The sequence below is a fragment of the Euwallacea fornicatus genome, chromosome 9, assembly GCF_040115645.1.
Source record: "Euwallacea fornicatus isolate EFF26 chromosome 9, ASM4011564v1, whole genome shotgun sequence".
NCBI lineage: Eukaryota > Metazoa > Arthropoda > Insecta > Coleoptera > Curculionidae > Euwallacea > Euwallacea fornicatus.
Genome location: NC_089549.1, coordinates 4004640 through 4016732, shown reverse-complemented (window position 1 = coordinate 4016732; position 12093 = coordinate 4004640). Strand labels below are relative to the sequence as shown.

At 35.2% G+C, this 12093-nt stretch overlaps 1 protein-coding gene and 1 long non-coding RNA gene across 8 annotated transcripts in view; one reads left to right on the top strand and one right to left on the bottom strand.

Moving 5' to 3' along the window:
• The window catches only part of Nhe2 (Na[+]/H[+] hydrogen exchanger 2), a 29909-nt gene extending 18747 nt beyond the window's left edge, over nucleotides 1-11162 (bottom strand). For 5 of the 6 annotated variants that reach the window (XM_066285993.1, XM_066285996.1, XM_066285997.1 and 2 more), the window contains exons 1-4: nucleotides 10258-11161; nucleotides 4142-4408; nucleotides 3615-4068; nucleotides 318-535 (exon numbers count right to left, since the gene is read on the bottom strand). In XM_066285993.1, coding sequence (XP_066142090.1) covers nucleotides 318-535; nucleotides 3615-4068; nucleotides 4142-4408; nucleotides 10258-10765 — 1447 coding nt within the window. In that variant the 5' untranslated portion in view covers nucleotides 10766-11161. Of the gene's footprint in view, nucleotides 1-317; nucleotides 536-3614; nucleotides 4069-4141; nucleotides 4409-10257 lie in introns of all 6 variants that reach the window. The other variant, XM_066285998.1, reaches the window with a different exon arrangement.
• Nucleotides 1-12093, top strand: part of LOC136341243 (uncharacterized) — a 43718-nt gene that overhangs the window by 18895 nt on the left and 12730 nt on the right. The window lies entirely within an intron of this gene.

Sequence of the window (12093 nt, the reverse complement as noted above, 5' to 3'; positions counted from 1 at the left end):
GGACATAGTGTATTATATTACGTAACGTTTGACTTGCCAGTTAAGCGTGAAGGCTGAGTATTGATCTAACAAAGGTCAAGAATTTAAAAGTTTGGCACGATATCCGCTATGGGTTTTCCAGTAGGGTGTATCAAATTCGCCCCATGATATATTATATTCAGATGCGCGCGTAAGAATTTAATGCTTCACTCGGGCAACACGGTTTTAGTTGTCTTGATCTCGGAATACGGAGAATTTTATGAGATCTGATTTTGCCCATTAATAAAATCGAATTAGATCTTCTTTTGAAAAACTTGTTAAAAGACTTTTCTACGTACCTATCACTCGGTACACAGAGCAGAAGAGAATGGTCAGTATCACAAACCACGTATTCCAATCATGGCCCTCGTGAACAGTAGCCACTCCTAATAACATGAATATGATGGTCTCCGAGGAGCTGCTTAACATTTTCATGGTATATTTAGTGGTTGTATGGGATTTGTGGGAGATGTTTGCCTCCACGTAGTTCTTCATTGTTATACCACAAAAGGTTATCCTAAAACAAAAAAAACATCCAAATTTTTTATTCAATATGAGCAAAGAGATAACAAATATTTCTGAAATTGCGTTTTGTTTTTAAGTATTAAAAGTCAAATAAAAAATTATACAATAATTAAAGAAACATATTGTCATGCATCTCAAGCTTTTATTAAGCCTAAAGGATATATCAATAAAGTATCTATTTCCATATTGGTAAAGAGTCTCCTCCTCTTTAATAATAGAGTGCCTGAAGGATCTATTTTAAGATTGATGTTATTCGTTTAGGATATGTATATAGATTACGTACCTATACGACCTTAAAGAGAAAAAAATATATATCTCAAATTTGTAACTTTTTTTTTTAATTTTAGCAAATAGAATGACAGTTTTCAGGGAAGTTAAAAATAAGGAAAAAAAACGGTTAGTAGCGTATTCCATATCATTTAAGAATGGGAAAAGACAGCTTAATCGGAGAAAATCAAATGTTCTGTATTCTTTAACAATAATTTGAGAAGTGCAATTATTAATGACACAAATCTCAATATATACTCAATATTTCGATTAAATTTGTCTAAAACTAGAAAATATGAGAAAATAACCAATAAAGACCTAAATTTTAACACACCGTATTTAGTTAACGAAGCATTTGTCGAGCCTTGAATACTTTTATATAATTGTTAGTCGTAGAATCAAGTCCAGAACCATTCTCTATAAAAATTAGGCAATTTTATATTTACTATCATGACAACATCTATTAATCCCTATACTGCAAGCAGTGCTATCAAGTGTGAATGATGAGTTCATCATTCACATTCAGTAGGACTCTTTTCTTTGAACACACCCTGTTAGTCACAAATATGATAACACGAAATATCCCAAATCCTTGTCTCTCTCCCGAATAGGCTTAATAAAATATCCATATGCATAATGGCCGCCATAGTATTTAATAGGCCATAAATGCCAAATTTTAGTAGGCCTTTAATTTGAATTTTGCATGCGACAATGGGATGATGCGGCAGCAATTTTGAAACGTCAAATATTACAGCTTTTGTTGCTAATCATTTAGTGATTTAAATTCTAATTGGTTCAAAATTTCACTAAAAATTACTTATATGTAACTAATACAATTAATCCAAGAGATAAGATATCCCTTGGAAAAGTAAGAAAATTTTGTTTAATTGAGTCATGTTTACGCTCCGAGATTTGGAATTAAAAGTTAAATAACAATGACTTCATGCAGAGGAATCGCCATTACTAAACAACGTTTCAAAATTGTATAATTCGTTATCCTAAGATTTCCCAAGATATACAATTTATAACTATCGAGTGCTCTAATGATAGTTATAGTTTTCCAATTATTCAAAATAATCTATTTAAACAATTCATTTTCTCGTATAATAATTTAGAGTGATTATGGTCAGGAGTTCCAATAATTTACGTAAGTAATAAAATTTAATAAAATTGATTTACCTTTCCGGTCAATGAAAGCTTATTTTAAAGGATTTCGAAATTAGCTAATAATTTAGTTTTAATCATTCGTTTCTAACCACAAAGCAATCTTGAAAATAACGGATAGCATGTATCGATATAAATTGCTAAATCTTTTCAGGAAAATTTATGGGCTTTTCTTTTATTTCAGGAGAAAGCAAGTTTAAGATAAATTTATTCGAGCTTTTCTTTTAACCTGCATTGAGCAAGAGTGTAAGCAAACTCATAGAATTACAAAAGGACTAAAAGGCACAAAAGCAATAAAAGTTATTGATATCATTGCTGTCCCTAAACGATAAGAGTTACGGGATCAGTTAAATTAGAAAAAAATGTTTTGAAATGAATACTTTTTGGAGAATTAAATAAAATGTTGCTAAATAATTTTGAGTTTCCAAGGTATGAAAAAACTAAAATTTGGCCGAATATAATTTTCTAAATAAATTCAAAATTAGAAGTTTTTCAATAAAGTGTTTCATATAAATATTTTATTGTTTTCTTACGTCTACAAATAAGTTAATTTTTAAATTTTAAATATTGTTTAGATTTTGAGATAATGACAATAACTTGATTTTTTTAGATACGGACCTCTACATTCTTTATTTACAATAACGGAAGTCGCTGAAAGCTTATAATTAGGCGAAATAATAATAATAATAATAATAATAATAATAATAATAATAATAATAATAATAATATTAATAATAATAATAATATTAATAATAATAATAATATTAATAATAATAATAATAATAATAATAATAATAATTGTTGATTCTATTATCGTTACGTAGTTCTGCGTTTGTTCATTAAAGGATGTTCAGTTTCATTTAAAACTAAGAGTCGAAATATTACTTTTGTTACCGTGGAAAATTTAATTAACTTGTGGCTTGATTGATAATTTATTTGCCAACATAACATTTTCGGGAAACATAATAGTTATATTTTTCTTTAGATGTTCAGGACCGGCCTAGCTTAGGGAGATACTTTTTTTTTAAACTAAATCGTCAATAAATTCTATCATGTGATACTTTATTTTAAAAGGGTTACTTAGGACTTTAAAAATTTCTTAAAAAATATTGTTATAGTTGTTATAATTTCAAAAATTAAGTAATATTTAAAATTTAGAAATTTATTGGTTTGTAGACCTAAAAGAACCATAAAATGTTTATATCAAACATTTTACTGAAACACCTTTAGTTTTAGATTTATTTAGGAAATTATATTTGGCCAAATTTTTGTTTTTCCGTAATAACTTGGAAACTAAAAGTCAATTATCAACATTGTTTTCAATTCTTGAAAGAGTATTAAATTTGGCACATTTTTCCTATCTTAACCAACCCTGTATCTCTTACCGTTTAAGATATAGCAATGATAGCTCGTAGGATTTGGGACACCCTTTATATGTATTCTAGTACCTGTGTATGTATTCGCGTTTGGTTTCCGGAAATTAAAGTAATTTTTTACTACCATTGCTAAAAATTTTGTTCGTGAAACGTGGCCTTTGCAGAGTCATTGCTCGTTGGTACGACCAGATATTTTATCAATAAAATGCAACAGTCACAAAACCTTCATCCACGCAGTATGGAAGCAGTGCTAAAGATACTTACGCTAGAATGCCAGACATATGAAACAGCTCTGCACTGAGATAGGCCAAATAAGACATCACAAATATAAAAATGGGTTCGATTACGCGCACTTCATTCGTATACCTAATCACTAAGGCAGTAGCGAAGCCCCAGATCACACCGATCACTGTACCTCCGAAGGCTACGACTAAAAAGTTCAAAAACCCCGATAAAATGTCTGTAGCTACGACGTTCGTGAGGCCCATCTCCGTGTATGCCTCGAAGAGATGATAGAGAACAACAGTGACGGCGTCGTTGAGGAGGGATTCTCCGAACACCACTATGTACAGGATTTCATTGACCTGAATTTCTTCGAATACAGCTAAGACTGCCACCGGGTCCACTGCAGAGATTAAGGACCCGAACAGGAACATGTCGAGCAGCGGAGTTTCATGGGAGTACAGACCTGTCAGTCCTACTGCCCATAGGGAAGCACCTAAAATTAATTTCGATATTTATAGTTAGAAGTCTATACTCACGCTAGCATGGAGAGGACAAAAATAACTTACCAATAAGTAATGTATTTGAAATAGTCCCTATGACAGCAAACAGTAAAATCGTGCCCAAATTATCAAAAAACAGCCTGTTGGGCATGAAGTAGCCAGCATCCAATATAATGGGTGGCAACATGTACAAGAAGAACGCATCGGGAGTTAACGGGGACATGTGCATGGAATCGGTCAAGTGCACTAGTACTACCCCGATGACCACGCCCACGAATATCAGCAGACATGACTCTGGGAATACGGCACTCAACTTAGGAGCCATATGGAAACCTGAAACGAAATCAAAACTTCGTATCCAATGTGGTATTGGCAAGTTTTGCCACGAAACTTTAACAGAAACGGAAACTTTCCACCAAATATATGAACTGCCTTCTTATTAGAATTCAGAAACTCTGAATCCACGTCGCTGTAGTTGTTGATGTATCATGGCAATAACCTGAAGGTTACTATCATGGTCTCGCACTCGTTTAGTCTAGACGAAAACTTTCCTGCACTGAGAAAGTTTGTCCAGACGAACGAGCTAATAGCTGCGATTTGCGTTATGTAGTGTTAATCATCATTCGAATAAATTTTGCATCCTGTAAGGCGCTGAATGGATGCAGAGGCGTGGATTTGTTTTCACGTAAATGAAGGCTCTTGAAAGACATCAGTTACATCAAACATTGAGAACGTTATATCCAAGTAACTCAGGAGTTTTTTCTGCCAACATTCAGTGAAATGAATGTGGGATATGTATGGTTCCGGCATGACGGTGCCATGATTCACGCAACACGTGTGCCAAACTGTTTTTAGGCAACACTTGGAAGGGCGATCTGCACTGGCCAGCACGGTCGCCGGATCTAGCCCCTTGTGACTATTTTTTATGGGACTATCAAAAATCACTTGTTTACAACTGTCGTCCTAGGACCCTGGTGGAACTGAAGAACAACATTGGTCAGATTGTCGCCCATATACCCGTCAGTATGTTAGAGAGAGTTGAACGAAATTTCCTAGTTCGATTAAGGCAGTATGTTGAGAATCATGGACGACCCATGCCTAATATCATTCATAAAACCGTGTGAACATAATATTTTAATATTGTACTTGATGCTGCCCAAAGATTGAAATATACAGGGTGTTTCCAAACTTCAGGCGGTTATAAAGAGCGATAAGTTAAGTCATTTTGCCTTACGAACATATATCCAGAAATGAGTCGTTAAGGTACTACACAAAAAATTATTAAAAAGTGCACATATTTTTGTAATTAATTTATTTGTTTATTTATAATATAATTTGACACATTCTTGTGGAAGTGTCAATAATTTATACTTAAAGATAAGAGTTGTTTTGCTATATTTTAATTTTGAGGAGATATGCATCTGATTTATGGAGAAGCAGGATACAATAGTAGGGAAGCTGTCCGGCTCCATGTTTAACGCTTTCCTAATCGTCATCATGCATCCCTTAGATTATTTGCTTCCATACAGCTTCGTTCAAGAGAGAAAAAAATTTTTTAATTTTAAACGAAATGGCAGTACGAGCCAACCTAGGATGCTTCCTTCAGTAGAGATGGAAGAAATATTGAATCAAGTGGAAGAAACACTCTCCAATAGCGTGCGAGCAATAAAAAATCGAATGGGAAAATGCAGTGACATCAGTACGGGGTGTACTTCATGAACAATTACTACAACTTTATCACTTACAAAAAGTTTACAATTTGATACAGCAGGATTACGGTCCGCGAATAAACTTTTGCCGCTGGGTTTTGGGAAGATGTGATCAACAGTTCGACTTTAGTTCAGTTATTAATTTTACCAATGAAACTTGCTATACTCGAGAAGGTTACTTCAATGACCTTAATAGTCACATTTGAAGCGACTAAAATCTTCAGAGAACGTTTAAGAAGTTTAACCAATATCAGTTCTCTATTAACGTTTGAGCTGGCATAATAGGAGATCAAGTTATTGGACCATACCTTCTACCCCCATGCTTAAATGGTCACATCTATTTAACATTCTTACAAGAAGTTCTTCCTAAATTGCTTCCGTTGAATATCCGCCAAAAGATGTAGTATCAACATGACGAGGTTCCGGCACTTTTCACTCACGACGTGTTGGACCACTTAAACTTACAATTTCCTGAAAGGTGGATTGGACGGGGTGGGCTTGTTAACTGGCCAGCTCGTAGTCCAGATCTAACACCTCTCGATTTCTTTTTTTGGGGTTACCTCAAATCACTAGTTTATGAAATACCTGTAATTACACAAGAAGAATTACTTGGAAGAGTGACGGCTGTTAGTCAATTTGTTCAGAAAGATCTACATGTTCTTTGTCGAGTTAGTCAATCAAAGGTTCTGCGTACGACCGCATATCAGCAAGTCGATGACCGCAATTTTGAACAACTGTTGTAATCGTTTATTGTTTTTCTTTTCAAATAAATACCTTAGAAGATAACAATACAAAAAGTCACAAATAAGAAAATATGTGCATTCTTTAACGTTTTTAACAATTTTTTCGTCTAGTGCCTTAGCGACTCATTTCCAGATATTTCCGGAGCTAACATGACTTAAGTTATCGCCATTTATAACCTGACAAAATTTGGCAACATGTTTCTGAAACACCCTGTATATTTGCATTACTTTTTCCAAATTAAATTTCTAAATAAGCAAGTTGCTCTGCCTCACGTGGTACTTTTAGTTGATTTGTTCACTTTACTGAGAAATAATCCCGTTTGACGTGTTAATGTAAAACAACGTGTCGACTTTGTGTTGACTAAATTTCCAAAACAGAAAGTTGCCTCAATTAAAAATACAAAATAAAGGTAATTTTAAAGGGAGCGGTTTATAAACTGCTCGTAATCCCAAATGAGACAATGTATTTTTTAAGTTATTTTCAAAGTGTCGCAACTTCAAAGCAAAGCCTTATAGTGTTGTGAGTTCCATTTAATTAAATTTTTGCTGAAATTTAGAAACATATGTCCGCACATGAGCAGTTTGAGCGGAAAAAAGACAATATGGTCTCGACCATTATAATCATTTTTTGTTTGTTTTAGAAATTTTTTTATTGATAAATAAACGACGACTTTCAGTAATTGTTCAAAATGTAGACCATTTGCTTCAATACAAAGGTTGTCCTACCAGTTCGTTGATTCGCGGACCCTATGGAATATTCCGGGAATAGCTTCTAAATGTGTGAACTGGCCATTATTCATGCTAACAGTTCTTCTTCATTGCGAATAGGCATTTCGTTGACCAGAGATTTAAGACAACTCCAAAGGAAAAATCTAGGATGTTGAGATCAGGAGAACGCACGGGCCAGGCTACAGGACTTCCTCTTTTACTTCACTGGTGCGTATCGGTAAATTCTTCAAATGACAAATGAACGTATTTTTTTGCACTCATCTATTTATTAAAGAAAAAAGTTTGTACCTATGTTCCCCACCGCACGTTAAAAAAACCTAGAAAGTTAAATAAATAAACCGACTTGGCGCTATATTTTTGGAACACTCTGTATATCGTTTTACTCATGAATAGAAAAATACATTTTAATCTGTTAGGACAGCCACTATACAATAGGTAATATTAACTATGCCAGAAAGTAGGGATATTTCAAGTGCTTAATAGATGTTATTAACATTACGGTATTAGTATCTGACCTATCACACCGTTGATTTAATGGGCCAGGAAATTACTCTAATAGTCTTATGATTACATCTAGGATATTGATAATCACGTCGAGCTTTAATAGCTTGAGGAAATAGTTTAGCTAGGAAATAGATAGATAGAGAGCTCATTTTTTGGAGCATTTAATTGAACATCCTACTGAAACTGCTTAAAAGCAGTTGAAAAGTTTTAGTATGAGGACTGACATGCAGAAGGAAAATGCGGAGCTTTGCTTCGGAAAATCGATTTTCCCTGACCTCAAACTCTGCGGCACGAAACTGTGTCTCGCCGTTGTAACAGTTATGTAACGGCAGCTGTAGGGTCTTTTGGCTCCACGTGCTCGGCATTTTTGTCTTTTGGGAAAAATCCTCGCACCTTAATGTGACTCAGTAGACAAAGTCCATTTGTCCGCATTTATTTAGTAAGCGTATCTCACAGCGAAGGTTCGCGAAACTTCGCGTGGGTAAATATTGAAAAAACAATCCTTCAAAAATAATTTTTGAAAAAAAAATTTTTTTTTGTGTTTTGAGACCTCTCATCTTAATACATTTTCTTTTTACTGTTTAGTTTCTAATATATCGCCCCTAACTTCATGATTTTAAAAATGTATCCGATTTTTGTTTTGCTTTGTCGGGGATTCAGGATCGTCCTCAATTCAGTTATATCTCCCGATTGCATCTTTCGACGTTTTTCTAAGTCACGACCGGACTTTTTATGAAAAATTTATGTCAACGATGTAAGTTTTCGGCGGAGTTAGCTCTATTCGTACCTCTCAATCTTACATATATTCAGAGTATCATTTTTTGACTAATGTGATGGATTAAATGGTAGAACAAAAATTATAACCGCCACAAGGTAAATCTAAAACGACTATTTTTTTATCTCATCTCATACTTGTGGTAATATGCCACATTTCCATGGTCAGCTATGCCATCGCAGTTATATAATATAGATTTTACCGTGCGCGTCTAAAATCCCTTTCCCCTTTTCTTCCTTCGAAATGAATTGACATCGGTTTGAAATTTAGGGCTGTATCACAGGGCATAAAATGCTACTTTTAACATTAAACTGGTATCTCTCTCCCTCTCTTTCTCTCTCTCTCTCTCTCTCTCTCCTTGCTCTCTATTTTCTCTCTCTGTTTCTCTCCCTCTCTCATTCGAAAATAGCGACCAATCGCCATCTTGGAATGTTGAAAAAAATATATAAGTCATTATACGCTACCGTTCAAAAATTTGCATTTGACGATTTTGAAATAACATATTATTTTTAGTTAAACATTGCACAGAATAATAATACAATAAACTGTTTAACAGAAATTGAATGGAATTTTAATATGAATTTTCAAAAAAAAAACAAGACAAACTTACAAAATTAAAGTTATGCCTTAGATTCATCAAAATGACCTTTGATTTTCATTACTGCTTCGCAAATTTTGAGCATCCTTTTTAATCATTTTGTGAAATATTAATTTGGCAACTGTGCCCATTCATCTTCTAGAAAGGCCCAAAGTTGATTAAAACGAGATGGAGAACGATTTTTAACTCTTCAGTCCAACTCATCCAATGTCTCCTCGATTGGTGACAGATCTGGAGACTGGGATGGCGATTTGATGATTTAGATGGTTTTTGCCTTTTTAAGTTTTTCTAAATAACACGTGCAGAGTTATGAAGGGTGTTTAGGATCGTTGTCTTGCTGGAAAACAAACGGTGATTTTGTAAGGTTAAACCAAAAAATGGCTTGCTCCCGAAGGATTTTTAAACATCCTCCATTTCTTAAGATTCCTCCGATTTTGTGAAGAGGTTCAACTCGGCCTCCCTTACATTAATTTGAAGGGCTAATAATTTTCGAAGTCTCCCAAAGATTTATGATTCCGGCAGTTACTCTTTACCAAGAATGGATATTTAAATTATTTAATAATGCTGATCGAAACTGAGGTAACAGTTAACTTTCTTGCTTTTAAATGATGCATATAGATTCCAGTTTTTTTTTTGTCATTTTAATCATACAAATAATCATTTTTGATGTTGATAGAGCATCGTATCAATATTAAATGTCTGTTGTTCTAGTTTACACTTCTGTTCTTAAGAAAGCGGAGAAATATGTGCTTAAAAAAGGCTAATTACCTGCAAAATTAGCTTTGGAAAAGTTTTAAGAACTATTAGCGTTCCCAATTTATTTGTGAAACTAGCGGTTAGACTAAATCCAAGACTGAAAGATCAATTGAAAAAATACTTCCGTGAATCACGCTGTATATTGGCTACTTGGAACATACTGGCAATCTGTTACTCAGAAATGTTTTTCCGAAGAGAAACATATGAATTTGATGTGGTCCAGAATATTTAGTTCAGACAAATAAATGAGAACAGAAAGGGAAAAACTGTGGCTAATTGCGGCGCTGATTTGAGCTCCCAGCAAACATATGTCTGGTGCAAATATTGGTTTTCCTTTAATAGGTAAACTGTGCTGAAGTGTTACTTACCAATTTTGGCTAAACTGGCACAGAAAATCCATAACGCTATGATAAACGGTGTTTCAACCCTGGGAAACGAAACGGTTATCACCTTGTACCTCTCCACCGGCTTCTTTTTCGGAGGCGCCTCAGTTGCACCCACCTGCCCCAACTCCACCGACACCTCCGTGGGCTCTTCCCGTCCTTCAGCATGCTTTACCGAAGACGTAGGTATTAAATTACCTTTCGCCAACGAACTTATATCAAAGGCCCGGTCGTAGGCGCGGGCGTCGTACCCCCCGAGTGGGGGTCGTACATCGGAATCCTCGGAGGCATGGTCTGGTGGTACCGCATGACCACTGACCAGCACCACGAAGAAAGCGATAACGTAAAACCTGCAGGCCCGTCTGGAGAGGTTCACGCAGTGCTGCAACGAATACATCACATTGAACGCACAGTGACCGCCATGGCAGTCAAGCAGCGTCTCGAGGCGTCTGAATCGGCGTCGCGACGCCTGGCATACTGGGCGGCTAACCATCTGACGCGGCGTCGCAACGCTGGACGCGCAAGCGTCGACGATAGGGGGTGCCCTGGATAGGTAAAGGGTGATGTTTAGAACACGTAGGGTTCAGCCTTTCCAGCATTTTCGACAACTTCTCTTTCTCGGCACAGGTGGGAGGTTTTGACTGGATTTCGGAAGATGACCCTGAGTTCGTAAACTTTCATAATTTTACAAACAAATCATTAAAACATTATTTTGACTGGAAATGTACTGTTAAGGAATTGTTGCCACAGCAACTAATTAATACAAATTACAATCCTAGTAGACGGAGCAACAATGGGCTTTGTGAGAAAAAATATTAATGTTTCCTATAACAAATGAGCCCTGTTCGAAGCAGTCTCCTTGAAGTTAATTAGTCAAATGCGACAATACAGCTTTAAATTCATATATCAATATACCGAAAAGAACACGTGACTGAAAATTAATACCTTTCGTTTAGGTGTAGGTCCCAGGACAGTAGAATTTAATGGAAATAGCCGCAGCACGTGTTTCGACGAACACGTGACGTCCGTCTACGTTGTTGGTGATTAAATGAGGGGCTAACACGCGGAAAAACAGTTGGAAAGCTGTATTTACATCAAAAGCAGAATTTCCTAGTAATAAAACGAGCTAAACACATAAATTCTCATTAAAATTTGGTGAATCCCCTTTTTCCACATGCATTTTAATCAATCTAGCAGACATGCCTGCAATAAACCCGTTTTTTTTATTAACCAGCAACAAGACTAATATTATTGGGGATTCACCACTGACTTAATACAAATGTTGAAAATGGGCTCTATTCATTTCAATGCATCCCCTGACGGGCTCAAGCCGCAAAATGGGTATTTTTGGTTCATAAACCGCATGAGAATTGTTGAAAATTATGTCTTTTCTGGGATTTCAAAAATTAACTTCAACAACTAAGTTAAGCCTAAGTTAAGTTATAATATATAAACCTAAGACTAAGTTATGATTTTAAGTTAAAATGCAATTTGTACAACTTGTCCGCCTTTGCACTCGCTTGCGCGAATTCTTTCCTGCATAGATTCTGGTGTCCATGTAATCGTGCGTCGTTTCATAAAAACCCATTTTCTTGAAATTAGTCTATCCGAATGAGATCAAATAAAAGGAACCTTTTTATTTAAAAATATTTGCGTTCTGTAATTTCATTTTAAAAATTAAGATATATAACAAACAAAAAAGTTAGCATAACATTTACGTAGCAGACCCTCTCTATGGGACGCGCCTATAAAATCTGAATTTTTTAACACAAAAACGTTTTTCAATTCCAACTTATGACGGTATACCGAATTTCATCATTT